Source organism: Sciurus carolinensis, unplaced genomic scaffold (assembly GCF_902686445.1).
Source record: "Sciurus carolinensis unplaced genomic scaffold, mSciCar1.2, whole genome shotgun sequence".
Lineage (NCBI taxonomy): Eukaryota > Metazoa > Chordata > Mammalia > Rodentia > Sciuridae > Sciurus > Sciurus carolinensis.
The window spans coordinates 539,743-564,062 of record NW_025920128.1 but is presented as its reverse complement, the minus strand read 5'-3'; the positions used below and the strand labels follow the sequence as shown (position 1 = coordinate 564,062).

Here is a 24,320-nt window from a genome sequence, read left to right as displayed (position 1 = left end):
CCGAGGTCGGTGCGGCTCCACTGAGGGAAGGAGCCCACTGCGAGCAGAGCTGCCAGCTGATCACTCATCCAGCGACAGCGCGCGTCATGCAGTGCTGTCTTAAAGTTTCCCAGAAGATGGACAACAGGTCCCAGCCTCCTAGTAATCTAAGCGAAAATCAAACAGTATTTTGCAACCTCTCTGTGGGTGCACAGGGGTCACCCCGCGGGTTAGGCCTCCCCAGGCCGTGCCGGCCTCTGTCCTGGGGCATCAGCACAGCCTGCAGAGGATGCCTGGCTCCCTATATCCAGTTTCCGTTCTCTGCAGAACAGGAACCGCTCCTAACTTACTGACCGTGGAGAATGCCTCACCCTCTGTTCTGCCGAGGCTGTAGAACCAGTGCGACTCTCCCCATGTCCCTTCTGAGTGAAGTCCAGCTCAGGCACTGGACGGGGAAAGCCCGACTAAGAACGCATGCTGCTTCCTTTGCTGTGGCAGCGAGCAGCCGTCCCCTCTGCCCAGACAGCCCCTCCAGCTGTCAGGCAAGAGGGTGGTGGAGTCTGTGGCAGGAGAGAGTGAAGGCCCAGGCCACGTAAGTCCGCACTCAGTGCTTAGAAATTCTGGCTGTCGGGCAGCCGTTCTTTCATAATGACTCTGATTTCTGAAAGCAGTGGTCGCCCAAGGTGGAAGAGCATAGCTCCCCTTACCACCACACAGGGGTCTGAGTCGCTCTGGGGCAGAGAAGACTCTCTCGGACATTCTTAACTCACTGCAGAAGTGAATCTAAGACAGTTGGGGCCTCAGGTCCAGAAGCAAGTCTGTCACAGAGAGCGAAGGCGCGCGCTCACGCGCAGGGAGAGCCGCCGTGATCCTGCTGGGCTCTGGTCGTCAGTGAGCACACGAGGCAGGCGTGCCGTCCCAGGAGCCAGGTGCATAGGCGCCGTCTGTGTCCGGGGGTGGGGGGTCCAGCTGGAGACTGAGCCAGGGCATCATGGACCAGCCACGGTGAGGCCCTCCGCTCAGGAGGTTGATGCTCTCGTTCTCTTTCTTTTTCTTTCCACACTTTACAACTTTGCATTATAATTTTACCTAACAGTGGGTTCCCTGCCTCTGGAGGTCTTGGTCCTGCTTCGCTACATTACAGAGAACTTAGAGGGGACTGGAAGTTTCTGCAGTAATCTATGGATAGTTCAGTGTTCCCCTACACACTGGCCAAAGGGGCGAAGTCCTGGACAGGGGTTCAGTCCCAGACATGTCAGCCACTTCCTGGCAATTTTGGTCCCAAGAGCAGAATGCAGCGTGGCCTTGATGGTGGCCTTCAGCATGTGGGACAGGAATGTGAGCAGTTTTTCCCTTTTCTCTCTTTTTTTAAACAATTCGTTTAGTGTAAAGCTGTGATTAACCCAAGGACCGCTTCTTCTCTCATTCCTCTCTCCTGTAACTTAATTCAGGACCTTTCAGAATTCCAATTTCATCAGATTCAAAAAAAGGGCATAGAGGGCACAGTGGCTCAACCAGCAATCCTAGCAACTCAGGAGGCTGGGCAGAGGAAGAACCCAACAGGGTAAAATGCCTAAGACCAGACCTCAGGCAGGGCAGAGGAAGAACCCAACAGGGTAAAATGCATAAGACCAGACCTCAGGCAGGGCAGAGGAAGAACCCAACAGGGTAAAATGCATAAGACCAGACCTCTCAGGCAGGGCAGAGGAAGAACCCAACAGGGTAAAATGCATAAGACCAGACCTCAGGCAGGGAGAAGGAAGAACCCAACAGGGTAAAATGCATAAGACCAGACCTCAGGCTGGGCAGAGGAAGAACCCAACAGGGTAAAATGCATAAGACCAGACCTCTCAGGCAGGACAGAGGAAGAACCCAACAGGGTAAAATGCCTAAGACCAGACCTCAGGCAGGGCAGAGGAAGAACCCAACAGGGTAAAATGCATAAGACCAGACCTCAGGCAGGGCAGAGGAAGAAACCAACAGGGTAAAATGCATAAGACCAGACCTCAGGCAGGGCAGAGGAAGAAACCAACAGGGTAAAATGCATAAGACCAGACCTCAGGCAGGGCAGAGGAAGAACCCAACAGGGTAAAATGCATAAGACCAGACCTCAGGCAGGGAGGAGGAAGAACCCAACAGGGTAAAATGCATAAGACCAGACCTCAGGCAGGGCAGAGGAAGAACCCAACAGGGTAAAATGCATAAGACCAGACCTCAGGCAGGGAGGAGGAAGAACCCAACAGGGTAAAATGCATAAGACCAGACCTCAGGCAGGGCAGAGGAAGAACCCAACAGGGTAAAATGCATAAGACCAGACCTCAGGCAGGGAGGAGGAAGAACCCACAGGGTAAAATGCATAAGACCAGAACTCAGGCAGGACAGAGGAAGAACCCAACAGGGTAAAATACATAAGACCAGACCTCAGGCAGGGCAGAGGAAGAACCCAGCAGGGTAAAATGCATAAGACCAGACCTCAGGCAGGGCAGAGGAAGAACCCAACAGGGTAAAATGCATAAGACCAGACCTCAGGCAGGGCAGAGGAAGAACCCAACAGGGTAAAATGCATAATACCAGACCTCAGGCAGGACAGAGGAAGAAACCAACAGGGTAAAATGCATAAGACCAGACCTCAGGCAGAGCAGAGGAAGAACCCAACAGGGTAAAATGCATAAGACCAGACCTCAGGCAGGGCAGCTGCTGGCTGGTCCTTCTGCACCACTGAGGCAGGTCAGAGCCCCAGATAGACCCCAGACCTCTGGGTCAGCGTGATAGGCTCCGTTCCTTGAAGGGACGGGGAAAGGGAAAAGGGACACTCAAGGATAGAGGGTCATCTCAGAGAGTAGAGGGACAGCAGGCCTCTTCTGCCTTCCAGTTTTACAGGTGTCCCAGGGAAGTTTCCAGAGCCCTGCCCACGTCCACCTCTTGGCTCTTGACTGACAGCATAGGAGCAGCCTGGACCTCCTCCAATAGATGGTGGTGTGGAGCTCAGAGCTGAGTTTTTAAGGAAACACCTCTCTTGCCTCGATTTCCTGCCCTGTTCGTGGGTTCGTTACCCTCTGAAGAAACCCGTCAAGTTTTCTATCTCAGGGTCTGGATGTCCCGGCCCTCAGGGTGATGGAAGTTGGGACATGGTGTTGGTGATAAGGGAGGGTCCCGGAATCTTGGGCACCAGAGGTCACGGCACGGTCCTGTAAAGGGGTTTGTCTTCCTTAGGGCTGGGGAGGATTGACACTCCAGACTGCCTGTCAGATAAGGTGCCCTGTGACTCTCAGTGGCCCTCCATTCATGACCGAGGAGCCCCCTAACAGAACTATTGCTATGTAGACAGAGGCCACTTGAGCAGACTCCAGAAAAGTCGTGCGTCCGTGATTCACATGCTTACACCAAAGATGGCAGTGCAGAGAGGGACTGGCTCTCAGCATGGCACCTTCTTATTTGCATGACCCTGTAATACCAAAGTAATGTGGGACGGCTGCAGTTCTCATTCTACATATGAATGTGTGCGTGTGTGTGTTTTGTAACAATAGATCATCAAAACCTCGTAGCATCTCAAACAAATATGTCACTGTCAAACGGAGGTGGGGCTGCAGAAACCAGTGACAGCAGGGGACCCTGGCTGAGGGTAGGCTGAGTGGCACCCAACCCAGGCCTCGTTCAGTGACTTTATATCCACTGTTGATTATTTCCACACTGATATCAAATGTTACTCACGGGATTACAGAACTTAGGGTAAAGGGGAATTCAATGTTCTATCTTTCCAATTTTTCTGAAAAATCAAATCTTTTTCTAAAAAATAATCTTTTTTAAGTAAAAGTCCAAGTCTCCCAAACCAACAAGATCTTTTCTGCTCATCAAATTCGTTTTTCCAGAGTAAGTTGTATTATGCAACGTATTAAGTTTCCAGACTCCATTGTACTGCCCGGACTTGGGCTTCTCTACTGGTGTCGCTTAGGAGGCAGTCAGATCCTTGTTTGGTGAACAAACATGAGTGCCTGGCTGAGGACGTCCCCACACTTGTGTGCACAGGAATCTCCTGCTCTTCTGACCCTGGAGTGCTTAGATGTTTATCTGAGTGATCAAGGCAGCGTTGTCTGCCTTCTGTCTGGTCATTACGAGGTGTGATGATACCTTCAGACCATTCTCTCATCAACCTGTGGAATTTCCTCCATCCCGCATCAAAGTGCATTTTCATTACACTTCCACTAGTTTTTAAAAAGATTTTTATCAAACACTCCACATACAGTGACATCACAAAAATTGGTGTGGGCGCTCCAGGGGCCTGCCCTGCGTGGAAGACCACTGTGTTGCAAAGCCCGTCAGAAGGAACTCTGTGCAGCTGCGGAATCTGAGCGGCAACAGCAGGGTGTCCACTCAGTGAAGAGGCCGGTCCACCCCCGGGAGCAGTGGGCATGTTAGCTTCCACCCCAGGTCTCAGCTCAGGGGCAGCTGCGGGTCGCAGCCTACACGCCTGCCCGCCAGAGGGGAAATAGGACCTCCTCCTCAGCAGAACAAGGTCCTGGTGTCTGAACTGCCTGTCCCTAGGAGATGGACTCCGAGGCTGGCCTTTGGTCACCTCCTGCAGGACTAGGACCAGGAGGTGCCCCTTGAAAGCGTTTGGATGCACCCCACCTGCAGCACCTAAGGCCAGAGCAGCAAGTGGCGGAAGCCAATGAGCAGACCGCAAGGGGTTGTCCCCTCCCCACGGCGCCCTGGCAGCACCCCGGGCCCCTGCCTCCGCCATACCCTCTGTAACACAGGCCACCTAGACCCCAGAGAGATGAACCACACCAGAGTCAAGGGGTTAATCGTTCTGGACTCAGCCGGGAACCCTACTTGCTCAGGGCTAGTGTGTGTGCATCTGCAGAAGTATGGACTCTGCTCAGGACTGTTGAGTGTGCATTTGCACCAGTATGGACTCTGTTCAGGACTGGTGGGTGTGCATCTGTAGGAGTGTGGGATCTACTCAGGACTGGTGTGCCTGCATCTGAAGGAGTTTGGGCTCTGCTCAGGACTGGTGGGTGTGCATCTGAAGGAGTGTAGGCTCCTCTCAGGACTGCTGGGTGTGAATCTGGAAGAGGGAAGGATCTTCACAGGACTGGTAGGTGTGCATCTACACAAGTGTGGGCTCTGCACAGGACTGGTGGGTGTGGATCTGCACAAGTGTGGGCTCCTCTGAAGACTGGTTGGTGTGCACTAGCAGGAGTGTAGGCTCTGCTCAGGACTGGTGGGTGTGCATCTTTAGGAGTGTGTGCTCTGCACAGGACAGTTGGGTGTGCATCTGCAGGAGTGTGAACTCTGCTCAGGACTGGTAGGTGTTCATCTGAACGAGTATGAACTCTGCTAAGGCCTGGAGCATGTGTATGTGCATGAGGGTGTGCTCTGCGCAAGACTGGTAGGTTTTAAACGGCAGGAGTGCGTGTTCTGCTCAGGACTGGTGGGTGTGCATCTGCAGGAGAGTGGGCTCTGCTCAGGACTGGTGGGTGTGCATCTGCAGGAGAGTGGGCTCTGCTCAGGACTGGTGGGTGTGCATCTGCAGGAGTGTGTGTTCTGCTCAGGACTGGTGGGTGTGCATCTGCAGGAGTGTGTGCTCTGCTCAGGACTGGTGGGTGTGCATCTGCAGGAGTGTGTGCTCTGCTCAGGACTGGTGGGTGTGCATCTGCAGGAGTGTGTGTTCTGCTCAGGATTGTTGGGTGTTCATCTGCAGGAGTGTGTGTTCTGCTCAGGACTGGTAGGTGTGCATCTGCAGGAGTGTGTGCTCTGCTCAGGACTGGTGGGTGTGCATCTGCAGGAGTGTGTGCTCTGCTCAGGACAGTTGGGTGTTCATCTGCAGGAGTGTGTGCTCTGCTCAGGACTGGTAGGTGTGCATCTGCAGGAGTGTGTGCTCTGCTCAGGACTGGTAGGTGTGCATCTGCAGGAGTGTGTGTTCTGCTCAGGACTGGTGGGTGTGCATCTGCAGGAGTGTGTGTTCTGCTCAGGACTGGTGGGTGTGCATCTGCAGGAGTGTGTGTTCTGCTCAGGACTGGTGAGTGTGCATCTGCAGGAGTGTGTGCTCTGCTCAGGACTGGTAGGTGTGCATCTGCAGGAGTGTGTGTTCTGCTCAGGACTGGTGGGTGTGCATCTGCAGGAGTGTGTGCTCTGCTCAGGACTGGTAGGTGTGCATCTGCAGGAGTGTGTGTTCTGCTCAGGACTGGTGGGTGTGCATCTGCAGGAGTGTGTGCTCTGCTCAGGACTGTTAGGTGTGCATCTGCAGGAGTGTGTGTTCTGCTCAGGACTGTTGGGTGTTCATCTGCAGGAGTGTGTGCTCTGCTCAGGACTGGTGGGTGTGCATCTGCAGGAGTGTGTGCTCTGCTCAGGACTGGTGGGTGTGCATCTGCAGGAGTGTGTGTTCTGCTCAGGACTGGTGGGTGTGCATCTGCAGGAGTGTGTGCTCTGCTCAGGACTGGTGGGTGTGCATCTGCAGGAGTGTGTGCTCTGCTCAGGACTGGTGGGTGTGCATCTGCAGGAGTGTGTGCTCTGCTCAGGACTGGTAGGTGTGCATCTGCAGGAGTGTGTGTTCTGCTCAGGACTGTTGGGTGTTCATCTGCAGGAGTGTGTGTTCTGCTCAGGACTGGTAGGTGTGCATCTGCAGGAGTGTGTGCTCTGCTCAGGACTGGTGGGTGTGCATCTGCAGGAGTGTGTGCTCTGCTCAGGACTGGTGGGTGTGCATCTGCAGGAGTGTGTGCTCTGCTCAGGACTGGTAGGTGTGCATCTGCAGGAGTGTGTGCTCTGCTCAGGACTGGTAGGTGTGCATCTGCAGGAGTGTGTGTTCTGCTCAGGACTGGTGGGTGTGCATCTGCAGGAGTGTGTGTTCTGCTCAGGACTGGTGGGTGTGCATCTGCAGGAGTGTGTGTTCTGCTCAGGACTGTTGGGTGTTCATCTGCAGGAGTGTGTGCTCTGCTCAGGACTGGTGGGTGTGCATCTGCAGGAGTGTGTGCTCTGCTCAGGACTGGTGGGTGTGCATCTGCAGGAGTGTGTGTTCTGCTCAGGACTGGTAGGTGTGCATCTGCAGGAGTGTGTGTTCTGCTCAGGACTGTTGGGTGTTCATCTGCAGGAGTGTGTGCTCTGCTCAGGACTGGTGGGTGTGCATCTGCAGGAGTGTGTGCTCTGCTCAGGACTGGTGGGTGTGCATCTGCAGGAGTGTGTGTTCTGCTCAGGACTGGTAGGTGTGCATCTGCAGGAGTGTGTGTTCTGCTCAGGACTGTTGGGTGTTCATCTGCAGGAGTGTGTGCTCTGCTAAGGACTGGTAGGTGTTCATCTGCAGGAGTGTGTGCTCTGCTCAGGACTGGTGGGTGTGCTTCTGCTGGAGTGTGTGCTCTGCTCAGGACTTGTAGGTGTGCATCTGCAGGAGTGTGGGCTCTGCTCAGGACTGGTAGGTGTGCATCTGCAGGAGTGTGGACTCTGCTCAGCACTGGTAGGTTTTCATCTGCAGGAGGGTGTGCTCTGCTCAGGACTGGTGGGTGTGCATCTGCAGGAGTGTGTGTTCTGTTCACGACTTTTGGGTGTGCATCTGCAGGAGTGTGTGCTCTGCTCAGGAGTGGTGGGTGTCCATCTGCAGAAGTGTGTGTTATGCTCAGGACTGTTGGGTGTACATCTGCAGGAGTGTGTGCTCTGCAGAGGACTGGTGGTTGTTCATCTGCAGGAGTGTGCGCCCTGCTCAGGACTGGTGGGTGTGCATATGCAGGAGTGTGTGTTCCTCTCAGGACAGGTGGGTGTGCATCTGCAGGAGTTGTGCTCTGCTCAGGACTGGTAGCTATGCATCTGCAGGAGTGTGTTTTCTGCTCAGGACTGGTAGGCATGCATCTGCAGGTGTGTGGGCTCTGCTCAGGACTGGTAGGTGTTCATCTGCAGGAGTGTGTGTTCCTCTCAGGACAGGTAGTTGTTCATCTGCAGGAGTGTGTGCTCTGCTCAGGACTGTTGGGTGTGCATCTGCAGGTGTGTGGACTCTGCTCAGGACGGGTGGGTGTGCATCTGCGGGAGTGTGTGCTCTGCTCAGGACTGGTGGGTGTGCATCTGCAGGAGTGTGTGTTCCTCACAGGACAGGTAGTTGTTCATCTGCAGGAGTGTGTTCTCTGCTCAGGACTGGTGGGTGTGTATCTGCAGGAGTGTGTGCTCTGCTCAGGACTGGTGGGTGTGCATCTGCAGGAGTGTGTGCTCTGCTCAGGACTGGTGGGTGTGCATCTGCCAGAGTGTGTGCTCTGCTGAGGACTTGGGGGTGTGCATCTGCAGGAGTGTGTGCTCTGATTAGAACTTTTGGGTGTGCATTTGCAGGAGTGCGTGCACCTCTCAAGAGTGGTAGTTGTTCATCTGCAGGAGTGCGTGCTCTGCTCAGGACTCGTGGGTGTGCATCTGCAGGAGTGTGTGTTCCTCACAGGACAGGTAGTTGTTCATCTGCAGGAGTGTGTGTTCTGCTCAGGACTGATGGATGTGCATCTGCAGGAGTGTGGGCTCTGCTCAGGACTGGTGGGTGTGCATCTGCAGGAGTGTGGGCTCTGCTCAGGACTGATGGGTGTGCATCTGCAGGAGTATGTTCTCTGCTCAGGACTGGTGGGTGTGCTTCTGCTGGAGTGTGTGCTCTGCTCAGGACTGGTGGGTGTGCATCTGCAGGAGTGTGTGCTCTGCTCAGGACTGGTGGGTGTGCATCTGCAGGAGTGTGTGCTCTGCTCAGGACTGGTAGGTGTGCATCTGCAGGAGTGTGTGCTCTGCTCAGGACTGGTGGGTGTGCATCTGCAGGAGTGTGTGTTCTGCTCAGGACTGGTGGGTGTGCATCTGCAGGAGTGTGTGTTCTGCTCAGGACTGTTGGGTGTTCATCTGCAGGAGTGTGTGCTCTGCTCAGGACTGGTGGGTGTGCATCTGCAGGAGTGTGTGCTCTGCTCAGGACTGGTGGGTGTGCATCTGCAGGAGTGTGTGTTCTGCTCAGGACTGGTAGGTGTGCATCTGCAGGAGTGTGTGCTCTGCTCAGGACTGTTGGGTGTTCATCTGCAGGAGTGTGTGCTCTGCTCAGGACTGGTGGGTGTGCATCTGCAGGAGTGTGGGCTCTGCTCAGGACTGGTGGGTGTGCATCTGCAGGAGTGTGTGTTCTGCTCAGGACTGGTGGGTGTGCATCTGCAGGAGTGTGTGCTCTGCTCAGGACTGGTAGGTGTGCATCTGCAGGAGTGTGGGCTCTGCTCAGGACTGGTGGGTGTGCATCTGCAGGAGTGTGTGCTCTGCTCAGGACTGGTAGGTGTGCATCTGCAGGAGTGTGTGTTCTGCTCAGGACTGTTGGGTGTTCATCTGCAGGAGTGTGTGCTCTGCTCAGGACTGGTAGGTGTGCATCTGCAGGAGTGTGTGCTCTGCTCAGGACTGGTGGGTGTGCATCTGCAGGAGTGTGTGCTCTGCTCAGGACTGGTGGGTGTGCATCTGCAGGAGTGTGTGCTCTGCTCAGGACTGGTGGGTGTGCATCTGCAGGAGTGTGTGCTCTGCTCAGGACTGGTAGGTGTGCATCTGCAGGAGTGTGTGTTCTGCTCAGGACTGGTGGGTGTGCATCTGCAGGAGTGTGTGTTCTGCTCAGGACTGGTGGGTGTGCATCTGCAGGAGTGTGTGTTCTGCTCAGGACTGTTGGGTGTTCATCTGCAGGAGTGTGTGCTCTGCTCAGGACTGGTGGGTGTGCATCTGCAGGAGTGTGTGCTCTGCTCAGGACTGGTGGGTGTGCATCTGCAGGAGTGTGTGTTCTGCTCAGGACTGGTAGGTGTGCATCTGCAGGAGTGTGTGTTCTGCTCAGGACTGTTGGGTGTTCATCTGCAGGAGTGTGTGCTCTGCTCAGGACTGGTGGGTGTGCATCTGCAGGAGTGTGGGCTCTGCTCAGGACTGGTGGGTGTGCATCTGCAGGAGTGTGTGTTCCTCACAGGACAGGTAGTTGTTCATCTGCAGGAGTGTGTTCTCTGCTCAGGACTGGTGGGTGTGTATCTGTAGGAGTATGGGTTCTGCTCAGGACTGGTGAGTGTGCATCTACAGAAGTGTGTGCTCTGCTCAGGACTGGTGGGTGTGCATCTGCCAGAGTGTGTGCTCTGCTGAGGACTTGGGGGTGTGCATCTGCAGGAGTGTGTGCTCTGATTAGAACTTTTGGGTGTGCATCTGCAGGAGTGCGTGCACCTCTCAAGAGTGGTAGTTGTTCATCTGCAGGAGTGCGTGCTCTGCTCAGGACTCGTGGGTGTGCATCTGCAGGAGTGTGTGTTCCTCACAGGACAGGTAGTTGTTCATCTGCAGGAGTGTGTGTTCTGCTCAGGACTGATGGATGTGCATCTGCAGGAGTGTGGGCTCTGCTCAGGACTGGTGGGTGTGCATCTGCAGGAGTGTGGGCTCTGCTCAGGACTGATGGGTGTGCATCTGCAGGAGTATGTTCTCTGCTCAGGACTGGTGGGTGTGCTTCTGCTGGAGTGTGTGCTCTGCTCAGGACTGGTGGGTGTGCATCTGCAGGAGTGTGTGCTCTGCTCAGGACTGGTGGGTGTGCATCTGCAGGAGTGTGTGCTCTGCTCAGGACTGGTAGGTGTGCATCTGCAGGAGTGTGTGCTCTGCTCAGGACTGGTAGGTGTGCATCTGCAGGAGTGTGTGTTCTGCTCAGGACTGGTGGGTGTGCATCTGCAGGAGTGTGTGCTCTGCTCAGGACTGGTAGGTGTGCATCTGGAGGAGTGTGTGTTCTGCTCAGGACTGGTGAGTGTGCATCTGCAGGAGTGTGGGCTCTACTCAGAACTGGTAGGTGTGCATCTGCAGGAGTGTGTGTTCTGCTCAGGACTGGTGGGTGTGCATCTGCAGGAGTGTGTGCTCTGCTCAGGACTGGTAGGTGTGCATCTGCAGGAGTGTGTGTTCTGCTCAGGACTGTTGGGTGTTCATCTGCAGGAGTGTGTGCTCTGCTCAGGACTGGTGGGTGTGCATCTGCAGGAGTGTGTGCTCTGCTCAGGACTGGTGGGTGTGCATCTGCAGGAGTGTGTGTTCTGCTCAGGACTGGTGGGTGTGCATCTGCAGGAGTGTGTGCTTTGCTCAGGACTGGTAGGTGTGCATCTGCAGGAGTGTGGGCTCTGCTCAGGACTGGTGGGTGTGCATCTGCAGGAGTGTGTGCTCTGCTCAGGACTGGTAGGTGTGCATCTGCAGGAGTGTGTGTTCTGCTCAGGACTGTTGGGTGTTCATCTGCAGGAGTGTGTGTTCTGCTCAGGACTGGTAGGTGTGCATCTGCAGGAGTGTGTGCTCTGCTCAGGACTGGTGGGTGTGCATCTGCAGGAGTGTTCGCTCTGCTCAGGACTGGTGGGTGTGCATCTGCAGGAGTGTGTGCTCTGCTCAGGACTGGTAGGTGTGCATCTGCAGGAGTGTGTGCTCTGCTCAGGACTGGTAGGTGTGCATCTGCAGGAGTGTGTGTTCTGCTCAGGACTGGTGGGTGTGCATCTGCAGGAGTGTGTGTTCTGCTCAGGACTGGTGGGTGTGCATCTGCAGGAGTGTGTGTTCTGCTCAGGACTGGTGGGTGTGCATCTGCAGGAGTGTGTGCTCTGCTCAGGACTGGTGGGTGTGCATCTGCAGGAGTGTGTGCTCTGCTCAGGACTGGTGGGTGTGCATCTGCAGGAGTGTGTGTTCTGCTCAGGACTGGTGGGTGTGCATCTGCAGGAGTGTGTGTTCTGCTCAGGACTGTTGGGTGTTCATCTGCAGGAGTGTGTGCTCTGCTCAGGACTGGTGGGTGTGCATCTGCAGGAGTGTGTGCTCTGCTCAGGACTGGTGGGTGTGCATCTGCAGGAGTGTGTGCTCTGCTCAGGACTGGTAGGTGTGCATCTGCAGGAGTGTGTGTTCTGCTCAGGACTGTTGGGTGTTCATCTGCAGGAGTGTGTGCTCTGCTCAGGACTGGTGGGTGTGCATCTGCAGGAGTGTGGGCTCTGCTCAGGACTGGTGGGTGTGCATCTGCAGGAGTGTGTGTTCTGCTCAGGACTGGTAGGTGTGCATCTGCAGGAGTGTGTGTTCTGCTCAGGACTGTTGGGTGTTCATCTGCAGGAGTGTGTGCTCTGCTCAGGACTGGTAGGTGTTCATCTGCAGGAGTGTGTGCTCTGCTCAGGACTGGTGGGTGTGCTTCTGCTGGAGTGTGTGCTCTGCTCAGGACTTGTAGGTGTGCATCTGCAGGAGTGTGGGCTCTGCTCAGGACTGGTAGGTGTGCATCTGCAGGAGTGTGGGCTCTGCTCAGGACTGGTAGGTGTGCATCTGCAGGAGTGTGGACTCTGCTCAGCACTGGTAGGTTTTCATCTGCAGGAGCGTGTGCTCTGCTCAGGACTGGTGGGTGTGCATCTGCAGGAGTGTGTGTTCTGTTCACGACTTTTGGGTGTGCATCTGCAGGAGTGTGTGCTCTGCTCAGGAGTGGTGGGTGTCCATCTGCAGAAGTGTGTGTTATGCTCAGGACTGTTGGGTGTACATCTGCAGGAGTGTGTGCTCTGCAGAGGACTGGTGGTTGTTCATCTGCAGGAGTGTGCGCCCTGCTCAGGACTGGTGGGTGTGCATATGCAGGAGTGTGTGTTCCTCTCAGGACAGGTGGGTGTGCATCTGCAGGAGTTGTGCTCTGCTCAGGACTGGTAGCTATGCATCTGCAGGAGTGTGTTTTCTGCTCAGGACTGGTAGGCATGCATCTGCAGGTGTGTGGGCTCTGCTCAGGACTGGTAGGTGTTCATCTGCAGGAGTGTGTGTTCCTCTCAGGACAGGTAGTTGTTCATCTGCAGGAGTGTGTGCTCTGCTCAGGACTGTTGGGTGTGCATCTGCAGGTGTGTGGACTCTGCTCAGGACGGGTGGGTGTGCATCTGCGGGAGTGTGTGCTCTGCTCAGGACTGGTGGGTGTGCATCTGCAGGAGTGTGTGTTCCTCACAGGACAGGTAGTTGTTCATCTGCAGGAGTGTGTTCTCTGCTCAGGACTGGTGGGTGTGTATCTGTAGGAGTATGGGTTCTGCTCAGGACTGGTGAGTGTGCATCTACAGAAGTGTGTGCTCTGCTCAGGACTGGTGGGTGTGCATCTGCCAGAGTGTGTGCTCTGCTGAGGACTTGGGGGTGTGCATCTGCAGGAGTGTGTGCTCTGATTAGAACTTTTGGGTGTGCATCTGCAGGAGTGCGTGCACCTCTCAAGAGTGGTAGTTGTTCATCTGCAGGAGTGCGTGCTCTGCTCAGGACTCGTGGGTGTGCATCTGCAGGAGTGTGTGTTTCTCACAGGACAGGTAGTTGTTCATCTGCAGGAGTGTGTGTTCTGCTCAGGACTGATGGATGTGCATCTGCAGGAGTGTGGGCTCTGCTCAGGACTGGTGGGTGTGCATCTGCAGGAGTGTGGGCTCTGCTCAGGACTGATGGGTGTGCATCTGCAGGAGTATGTTCTCTGCTCAGGACTGGTGGGTGTGCTTCTGCTGGAGTGTGTGCTCTGCTCAGGACTGGTGGGTGTGCATCTGCAGGAGTGTGTTCTGCTCAGGACTGGTGGGTGTGCATCTGCTGGAGTGTGTGCTCCTCTCAGGACTGGTAACTGTGCATCTGCAGGAGTGTGTGCTCTGCTCAGGACTGGTGGGTGTGCATCTGCAGGAGTGTGTGCTCTGCTCAGGACTGGTGGGTGTGCATCTGCAGGAGTGTGTGCTCTGCTCAGGACTGGTAGGTGTGCATCTGCAGGAGTGTGTGCTCTGCTCAGGACTGGTAGGTGTGCATCTGCAGGAGTGTGTGTTCTGCTCAGGACTGGTGGGTGTGCATCTGCAGGAGTGTGTGCTCTGCTCAGGACTGGTGGGTGTGCATCTGGAGGAGTGTGTGTTCTGCTCAGGACTGGTGAGTGTGCATCTGCAGGAGTGTGTGCTCTGCTCAGGACTGGTAGGTGTGCATCTGCAGGAGTGTGTGTTCTGCTCAGGACTGGTGGGTGTGCATCTGCAGGAGTGTGTGTTCTGCTCAGGACTGGTGGGTGTGCATCTGCAGGAGTGTGTGTTCTGCTCAGGACTGGTAGGTGTGCATCTGCAGGAGTGTGTGTTCTGCTCAGGACTGTTGGGTGTGCATCTGCAGGAGTGTGTGCTCTGCTCAGGACTGGTGGGTGTGCATCTGCAGGAGTGTGTGTTCTGCTCAGGACTGGTGGGTGTGCATCTGCAGGAGTGTGTGTTCTGCTCAGGACTGGTAGGTGTGCATCTGCAGGAGTGTGGGCTCCGCTCAGGACTGGTGGGTGTGCATCTGCAGGAGTGTGTGCTCTGCTGAGGACTTGGGGGTGTGCATCTGCAGGTGTGTGGGCTCTGCTCAGGACGGGTGGGTGTGCATCTGCAGGAGTGTGGGCTCTTCTCTGGACTGGTGGGTGTGCATCTGCAGGAGTGTGGGCTCTGCTCAGGACTGGTGGATGTCCATCTACAGGAGTGTGCTCTCTGCTCTGGACTGCTGGGTGTGCATCTGCAGGAGTGTGTGTTCTGCTCAGGACTGGTGGGTGTGCATCTGCAGGAGTGTGTGTTCTGCTCAGGACTGTTGGGTGTTCATCTGCAGGAGTGTGTGCTCTGCTCAGGACTGGTGGGTGTGCATCTGCAGGAGTGTGTTCTCTGCTCAGGACTGGTGGGTGTGCATCTGCAGGAGTGTGTGTTCTGCTCAGGACTGGTAGGTGTGCATCTGCAGGAGTGTGTGTTCTGCTCAGGACTGTTGGGTGTTCATCTGCAGGAGTGTGTGCTCTGCTCAGGACTGGTAGGTGTGCATCTGCAGGAGTGTGTGCTCTGCTCAGGACTGGTGGGTGTGCATCTGCAGGAGTGTGTGTTCTGCTCAGGACTGGTAGGTGTGCATCTGCAGGAGGGTGTGCTCCTCTCAGGACTGGTAACTGTGCATCTGCAGGAGTGTGTGCTCTGCTGAGGACTGTTGGGTGTGCATCTGCAGGTGTGTGGGCTCTGCTCAGGACGGGTGGGTGTGCATCTGCAGGAGTGTGGGCTCTTCTCTGGACTGGTAGGTGTGCATCTGCTGTAGTGTGGGCTCTGCTCAGGACTGGTGGATGTGCATCTACAGGAGTGTGTTCTCTGCTCTGGACTGCTGGGTGTGCATCTGCAGGAGTGGGTGTTCTGCTCAGGACTGTTGGGTTGCGTCTGCAGGAGTGTGTGCTCTGCTGATGAGTGGTAAGTGTGCATCTGCAGGAGTGTGGGCTCTACTCAGAACTGGTGGGTGTGCATGTGCTGAAGTGTGTGCTCCTCTCAGGACTGGTAGTTGTTCATCTGCAGGAGTGTGTGCTCTGCTCAGGACTGGTGGGTGTGCATCTGCAAGAGTGTGTGCTCTGCTCCGGACTGGTGGGTGTTCATCTGCAGGAGTGTGTGCTCTGCTCAGGACTGGTGGGTGTGCATCTGCAGGAGTGTGTGCTCTGCTCAGGACTGGTGGGTGTGCATCTGCAGGAGTGTGTGCTCTGCTCAGGACTGGTAACTGTGCATCTGCAGGAGTGTGTGCTCTGCTCAGGACTGGTGGGTGTGCATCTGCAGGAGTGTGTGCTCTGCTCAGGACTGGTGGGTGTGCATCTGCAGGAGTGTGTGCTCTGCTCAGGACTGGTAGGTGTGCATCTGCAGGAGTGTGTGCTCTGCTCAGGACTGGTAGGTGTGCATCTGCAGGAGTGTGTGTTCTGCTCAGGACTGGTGGGTGTGCATCTGCAGGAGTGTGTGCTCTGCTCAGGACTGGTAGGTGTGCATCTGGAGGAGTGTGTGTTCTGCTCAGGACTGGTGAGTGTGCATCTGCAGGAGTGTGTGCTCTGCTCAGGACTGGTAGGTGTGCATCTGCAGGAGTGTGTGTTCTGCTCAGGACTGGTGGGTGTGCATCTGCAGGAGTGTGTGTTCTGCTCAGGACTGGTGGGTGTGCATCTGCAGGAGTGTGTGTTCTGCTCAGGACTGTTGGGTGTTTATCTGCAGGAGTGTGTGCTCTGCTCAGGACTGGTGGGTGTGCATCTGCAGGAGTGTGTGCTCTGCTCAGGACTGGTGGGTGTGCATCTGCAGGAGTGTGTGTTCTGCTCAGGACTGGTGGGTGTGCATCTGCAGGAGTGTGTGCTCTGCTCAGGACTGGTAGGTGTGCATCTGCAGGAGTGTGGGCTCTGCTCAGGACTGGTGGGTGTGCATCTGCAGGAGTGTGTGCTCTGCTGAGGACTTGGGGGTGTGCATCTGCAGGAGTGTGGGCTCTGCTCAGGACTGGTGGGTGTGCATCTGCAGGAGTGTGTGCTCTGCTCAGGACTGGTGGGTGTGCATCTGCAGGAGTGTGTGCTCTGCTCAGGACTGGTAGGTGTGCATCTGCAGGAGTGTGTGTTCTGCTCAGGACTGTTGGGTGTTCATCTGCAGGAGTGTGTGTTCTGCTCAGGACTGGTAGGTGTGCATCTGCAGGAGTGTGTGCTCTGCTCAGGACTGGTGGGTGTGCATCTGCAGGAGTGTGTGCTCTGCTCAGGACTGGTGGGTGTGCATCTGCAGGAGTGTGTGCTCTGCTCAGGACTGGTAGGTGTGCATCTGCAGGAGTGTGTGCTCTGCTCAGGACTGGTAGGTGTGCATCTGCAGGAGTGTGTGTTCTGCTCAGGACTGGTGGGTGTGCATCTGCAGGAGTGTGTGTTCTGCTCAGGACTGGTGGGTGTGCATCTGCAGGAGTGTGTGTTCTGCTCAGGACTGTTGGGTGTTCATCTGCAGGAGTGTGTGCTCTGCTCAGGACTGGTGGGTGTGCATCTGCAGGAGTGTGTGCTCTGCTCAGGACTGGTGGGTGTGCATCTGCAGGAGTGTGTGTTCTGCTCAGGACTGGTAGGTGTGCATCTGCAGGAGTGTGTGTTCTGCTCAGGACTGTTGGGTGTTCATCTGCAGGAGTGTGTGCTCTGCTCAGGACTGGTAGGTGTGCATCTGCAGGAGTGTGTGCTCTGCTCAGGACTGGTGGGTGTGCATCTGCAGGAGTGTGTGTTCTGCTCAGGACTGGTAGGTGTGCATCTGCAGGAGTGTGTGCTCCTCTCAGGACTGGTAACTGTGCATCTGCAGGAGTGTGTGCTCTGCTCAGGACTGTTGGGTGTGCATCTGCAGGTGTGTGGGCTCTGCTCAGGACGGGTGGGTGTGCATCTGCAGGAGTGTGGGCTCTTCTCTGGACTGGTAGGTGTGCATCTGCTGTAGTGTGGGCTCTGCTCAGGACTGGTGGATGTCCATCTACAGGAGTGTGCTCTCTGCTCTGGACTGCTGGGTGTGCATCTGCAGGAGTGGGTGTTCTGCTCAGGACTGTTGGGTTGCGTCTGCAGGAGTGTGTGCTCTGCTGATGAGTGGTAAGTGTGCATCTGCAGGAGTGTGGGCTCTACTCAGAACTGGTGGGTGTGCATGTGCTGAAGTGTGTGCTCCTCTCAGGACTGGTAGTTGTTCATCTGCAGGAGTGTGTGCTCTGCTCAGGACTGGTGGGTGTGCATCTGCAAGAGTGTGTGCTCTGCTCCGGACTGGTGGGTGTTCATCTGCAGGAGTGTGTGCTCTGCTAGGACTGGTGGGTGTGCATATGCAGGAGTGTGTGCTCTGCTCAGGACTGGTAGGTGTGCATCTGCAGCAGAGTGGACACTGCTCAGGACTGGTGGGTGTGCGTCTGCAGGAGTGTGTGCTCTGCTCAGGACTGGTGGGTGTGCGTCTGCAGGAGTGTGTGCTCTGCTCAGGACTGGTGGGTGTGCGTCTGCAGGAGTGTGTGCTCTGCTCAGGACTGTTGGGTGTGCATCTGCAGGACTGTGGACTCTGCTCAGGACTGTTGGGTGTGCATCTGCAGGAGTGTGTGCTCTGCTCAGCACTGGTGGATGTGCATCTGCAGGAGTGTGGACTCTGCTCAGGACTGTTGGGTGTTCATCTGCAGGAGAGTGGGCTCTGCTCAGGACTGTTGGGTGTGCATCTGCAGGACTGTGGACTCTGCTCAGGACTTTTGGGTGTGCATCTGCAGGAGTGTGTGCTCTGCTCAGGACTGGTAGGTGTGCATCTGCAGGAGTGTGTGCTCTGCTCAGGACTGTTGGGTGTGCATCTGCAGGAGTGTGGACTCTGCTCAGGACTGGTAGGTGTGCATCTGCAGGAGAGTGGGCTCTGCTCAGGACTGGTGGGTGTGCATCTGCAGGAGTGTGTGTTCTGCTCAGGACTGGTGGGTGTGCATCTGCAGGAGTGTGTGCTCTGCTCAGGACTGGTGGGTGTGCATCTGCAGGAGTGTGTGCTCTGCTCAGGACTGGTGGGTGTGCATCTGCAGGAGTGTGTGCTCTGCTCAGGACTGGTGGGTGTGCATCTGCAGGAGTGTGTGCTCTGCTCAGGACTGGTAGGTGTGCATCTGCAGGAGTGTGTGTTCTGCTCAGGACTGTTGGGTGTGCATCTTCAGGAGTGTGTGTTCTGCTCAGGACTGGTATGTGTGCATCTACAGGAACGTGGGCTCTGCTCAGTACTGGTGGCTGTTCTTCTACAGGGAGTGAGGGCTCTGCTCAGAACAGTTGTGTGTGCATCTCCAGGGTGAGTCAGCTTGGTGGAGTTGGATCTCTATTTTGTCCTCCCTCCCTCTGTATACACTGACTGTTCCCCGAGCCACTTAAATGAGTATCCCTGTTGTGATCTCATAGGTCATTTCAAGTATCAGGTTAAGCAACAGCGTGGTGTGAGTTTTTGGTGCAGTTTATTTGAGGCTATGTGAAGAGGAACAGAGAGGACCAATGTGTCGAGGGGATTTGTCTCTTCACAGTGGTTTGCATTTATTCACTGGAATGCTGGGCACGGTGTTTCACACCTAAAGTCCCAGGACTGCGGAGACTGATGCACCAGGACCACAAGTTCAAAGCCAGCCTGGCAACTTAATTATTCTGTCTTAAAAATGACATAAAAGATAATAAGGGCTTGAAATGTATCTCAGTGTTAGAGCAACCTTGGGTTCAATCCTAGTCCTACAAGAACAAAAATCAGAATAATTCACTTAGCCTATAGTGATAATAAGGCCTCTCCCCTACTTTGAGCCTTATTGAGTCATACAGATTTTGGTGGAGACAGATTCTGTTCTGCTGAATGCCAGCGTAGGGAAGATCCTTAGGCCTTCGTAAGTTCAGCTGTGAACTCGAGATCAGACTACTTCTGTCCCACTGTGCTGCCCAGCTGGTCTCAGATTCCTGGGCGCCAGAGTCCTCCTGGCACAGCCTCCCACATCTCCCAGGAGCGTGGACGAAGGTGTGTGCCACTGCGCTGGGCTTTGCCTCTGTCCTGTGAAACCCGCGACCACTCGTGTGCATGTGCAGCAGAGGGCTGGTGTTGCCAGCGGTGGTCTGCGGGGCAACGGTGCCAGCCAGGCCAGCTCCTCCCTGGCCCTGCCCTGCAGCCTCCTTCCCCAGGATGACACCTGGACGTTCAGACAGGTTCTCAGGTCCTTGTGGACAGCTAAGTGCCATCATAGAGATGCATCTTCAAACATCTGGGCTCGAGTCTCCCTATGCTGCCAGTTTCTTTCAAAATGAAATTAACCGGCACACTTATTTAAAAAAAAAATAGAGCCAGGCAGCGGTTACCCTGGGTTCAATCCCTGGTACCAAACAAACAGAAAACGACAGAGCCACTATGGAGAACAGTGTGGCAGCTGCTCAGGAAATTAGAAGCAGAACCACCACACGACCCCGAGCCCCCTCTGGGGATACCCCTGGGAGAGGCCGGCACGCTGCCTCCGTGTCGGTGCCGCCTCACTCTGGGGGCTGAGCGGGGGAGCCCCAGGAGTCCCGTGTAGGTGAGCTGGGGTTTGAAAGGTGGTGCACCACATGGAACTCTCAGCTCTTACTCAGCCTTGGAAGGGGGTCCTGCCATGGGGGACACATGGACGCCGATGGAGGCAGCCAGCAGAGATAGACACCTGCGTACTCGCTTCTGCGGAGTCCAGAAAAGGAGGTCACAGGACAGAGCAGAACGGCGGTGGCTACAGAGCCTGGGGGCCGGAAGGAACGATCTTACCCAAAATGTACAGAGCTTCGGCTGGCGCACAGGAGCAGGCTGTTCCCCCATGGAGGGTGCCTGTGGACTGATCATCCAAGTTGAATTGTCCCACCTCGCAAACATGTATCAAAACATCCCTAAACACATGTAGCTATTGTTAATGAAAGATAGAATAAAGAAACAACTTTGTGCTACATAAGCACGCACTTGGGGATTTTTGTGTTTGTATTAGTGCTGTAGAGTTATGCATAATAGTGGGGTTCATTTCAACACACTTAAGCATGCACAGAATACAATTTGCTCCAGTTTCCTTAAAAACAGGATTGCAAGAATAAAAATGAACAAAATCAATCATAAATCTAAAGAGCAAATAAGATGTAGGGGGCTCATCAGTCAGCTGCACAGCAGTCTTACTTGTGCCCGTGCAGGAAGGCACCAGGTGTAAGACCTAGGACGACCGTAGAACCAGGTCTTCCAGCAGGTACTGGTCGTCTGGCTGAGTGGGGTTTTTTGCTGGTGTTATCTTACTTTGCCGTGTACGAGCAGTGGAGTTTTACTGCAGTCGGAGGAATGGGGTGGAGAAAGCGGGACTGCCGTCAGTCTCCACGCCTGGCTCTGGGGCACGCAGCGCACGACGTGAGCTCCAGAGGACGTGGCAGCCCCGCCCGTGGCTTTGCTGGCTGCAGCCCACAGGCCTCTCCCTGGAGGTGGCTCTGCTCACTGCCTGCGGCTCCCCTCAGCAGGTGTTCCCGACCGCTGCTGCCATATGCTAACCTGGACACGGGACCCTCGCTGCAGGGTCCTCTGAGCACCTGGATGACTGAACTCATGGACGCGGATCCCAGGTAAACAATTCCCAGACAGCTTTGAGCAGCAGGGTGCCCTGGGGTCTCTTCTCAAAAGGAGGCAAAGGAGCTGAGACTTCACACCACTGAAACGTGGCGTGTGTGGGGGCGTGATGTGACCCGGCTGTCCCTAGCACAGCCCAGCGGGGTCCCCACTGCTGTGGGAAACCTCATGCACACAGCCTCCACGGTCTGCATTGCCCTCAGGGCTCTGGTCTTCTAGTCCCTCAGCGGAATCTCACATTAAGCTCTGCTTACAACAGTCTGGCTTTTCTAGCCTATTACTCTCGAATTTTTCCCAAAGCCTCCCATGCCCGGTTCCAAAGGCTTCCGAACCACATCTCCAGGTGTCATCACGGCCACTTAACCCTGCTTCTCAGTACCAGTTCTCTGTGTCGTTCAGTCATCCATCACGGCAACAAAAACGCCTGATTCAATCAACGTAAAAGGAGGAAAGGCTCATTTTGTCCCATGGCTTCAGTCGATGGTTCGTTGGCTCCTCTCTCCTGGGCCTGTGGCAAGCAGTGCATCTTGCAGGAGCACAGGGTGGAGGAGCCTGGCCACCTCATGGCGGCCAGGAAGTGAGAGCGAGGAGGAGCCTGCTTGTACCACCCTCCAGGGGCGACCCCGGGGCCCACCTCCCGTCAGTCCCCGCCCATCGCAGCACTGTGCAGGCAGGGGACCAGGGGCCTCTGGGGACCAGCCACATAGGCCACACTGGCCCACAGCCGTGCTGGGTTTCGGGTGTCAATGAGAATGGCGCGTTTCTCCTGGGTCCTCGCTTTACTCTGCCCGGCATTCATCTCAGAGTGCAGAGCTTTACACACCTTCTCCGTTTCAACTCTGTTGAAGGCAGAGACGGTTTATAATGCAGTGACGTACACTTTTCAACAAACGTTCGAGTTAGACACATAGGAATTGTAGGTGACCGTGGGGTGAAAAAATGAATAGTTGTGTGTTTTCTTCTCCAAAAAATCATCACCATTGCCAAGAAGTAAATATGAGGTTCCGTGAAAATGTAAGGGGCTGCTCTGACACTTCTGGAAGGTTCTGGCCTCCCTTTCTCCAGGGCCCATGGGTGGAGGTGTCTTGGGGAGGGGTGGTGAGTTTTCAGGATCCTATGTCTCTCATCCACCGCCCAGCTTGACAGAGGTTCCTTGGCAGGCTAACCTCCGCTGTGAAGGCTTCCCTGTGGTTCTGGGAGGGACAGCTGCAAATGACCCTGGGCAACCCTCTTCCATGCCCTGGAGGCTGGGCTGCTGCCTTTGCTGAGTTCTGGCACAGGAGTGGGCCAGCCTCTGCTGCTCAGCAGCACTGGCCGAGCTCTGCATTCTGCCTGTGCTGCTGGACGGGTGCTGCTTCACCTGATTTAGCTCACAAAGTGGATTCCCTGTGCAGACGATGCATGGAGAGAGAGAGAGGAGAGAGAGAGGGATTAAAGACCTACATGCTGCAGCTGCATGCTGCCTCCAGGAGACGCCCTTTGCCTGTAAGGATGTGGACTGACTGAAAGCGAAGGGATGGGAAAAGAGAGTCCATGCAAATGGAAACCAAAAATAAGCAGGAGTAGCTACATATATCAGGTAAAATAGGCTTTAAGCTAAAAATTCTATAAACAGATAAACTCTTAAACAGGAACAAATTAAATAAATAAAACTGTCAAATCAGCAAGAGGACATAGTAAGTGTAAATACATCATTCATCCAACATTAGAACACAAATAAAGCAAATATTAACAGATCTGGAGGGAGTAGCAGTAAACAATAATCGCAGATTTTAACATCTGCTTTCAGGGCGTCCTGCGGTAGCCATGATGAGAACTTCAGTGAAAATATAATCAATGTAGCTTGTGTAATTAACAGACATGCATACGCCCCATTCGCCAAAAGCTCCTGAGAGATAACGGTGCATTACAAAAGTGCTTCTGAGATAACTCCGGAAGGCTCTTGGAGTGCTGGCCGGGGGGATGGGAAGGACGCGGAGGAAGAAAGGGCAGACGAATGTACTGGCGGTTTCCGTAACCATAGCTCGGAGGGAGAGGGGAGGGACTGTTAGAGCTGGTCACGGGACCCCAGGCTGGGCGGTGAGAACCAGTGCTCCACTTTCCCAACCGGTCCTGCGCCTGCTGGTCGCCTCCCCTCCCCCAGCCGCACGCTGGCTGCTCGTTGGCTACTTAGGAAGGAAGCTCGGTTGGTGTTTCTCCAGAAGTTTCCCCTTGGGCGGCGGCGGTCCTGATAACCGCGGTAGTAGCAGCTCGGACAGCAGCGACAGTGACTGTTTAGGGATGGCGGCGGCCACAGCAGGACCTGCAACTGCTCAGCGGTTTTTCCAGTGCTTCTCAGATGCTTTGATTGAAGAGGACCCCCAGGCGGCGTTAGAGGAGCTGACTAAGGCTTTGGAACAGAAACCAGATGATGCACAATATTATTGTCAAAGAGCTTATTGTCATATTCTCCTTGGAAATTACTGTGATGCTGTTGCTGATCCAAATAATTCCACTGCTATAATGAGAAAAGGGATATGTGAATACCATGAAAAAAACTATGCTGCTGCTCTAGAAACTTTTATGGAAGGACAGAAATTAGATAGTGCAGGTGCTAATTTCGTTGCCTGGATTAAAAGGTGTCAAGAAGCTCTGAATGGGTCAGAATCTGAGGTGTCTGCATCCCAGCGGACTCAATCAAAAATCAAGTATGATTGGTATCAAACAGAATCTCAAGTAATCATTACACTTATGATCAAGAATGTTCAAAAGAATGATGTAAATGTGGAATTTTCAGAAAAAGAGTTGTCTGCTTTGGTGAAACTTCCTTCTGGAGAAGATTACAATTTGAAACTGAGATTGCTTCATCCTATAATACCAGAACAAAGTACGTTTAAAGTACTTTCAACAAAGATTGAAATTAAAATGAAAAAGCCAGAGGCTGTGAGATGGGAAAAGCTAGAGGGGCAAGGAGATGTCCCTACATCAAAACAGTTCATAGCAGATGTAAAGAACCTATATCCATCTTCATCTCATTATACAAGAAATTGGGATAAATTGGTTGGTGAGATCAAAGAAGAAGAAAAGAATGAGAAGTTGGAGGGAGATGCAGCTTTAAACAAACTGTTTCAACAAATCTATTCAGATGGTTCTGATGAAGTGAAACGTGCCATGAACAAATCATTTATGGAGTCTGGTGGTACAGTTTTGAGTACCAACTGGTCTGATGTAGGTAAAAGGAAAGTTGAAATCAATCCTCCTGATGATATGGAATGGAAAAAGTACTAAATAAATTAATTTGCTATCAAAAAAAATCTGCTTTCAGCACACAGAGATCATCCAGATAGAAAATAAATGAGGAAACATTCCACGCAATCTACATCAAAATCTTCTAAGCATCCAATGTACTCATTATCAAAATGTTGATTGTATTAGTATTCACAGAACTGGGAAAAATCTAAAATTCATATAGATCTAAAAAATACCCCATACAGTGAGTATAGTCTTGTGCAAAAATAACACAGCTGAAAGCACAGCACTGCCTGACTTCAAAACATGTTTCAAAGCTGTGTCAACCACAGAGCATGGTACCAG

At 54.2% G+C, this 24,320-nt stretch overlaps 1 protein-coding gene across 1 annotated transcript; it reads left to right on the top strand.

Moving 5' to 3' along the window:
- Nucleotides 1–22,931: 22,931 nt before the first annotated feature.
- LOC124974018 (protein SGT1 homolog) lies at nucleotides 22,932–24,027 on the top strand. Its single transcript, XM_047537603.1, has one exon. It carries the CDS (start codon nucleotides 23,028–23,030, stop codon nucleotides 24,012–24,014), a length of 987 nt encoding a protein of 328 aa, XP_047393559.1. The 5' UTR covers nucleotides 22,932–23,027; the 3' UTR covers nucleotides 24,015–24,027.
- Nucleotides 24,028–24,320: the final 293 nt, after the last annotated feature.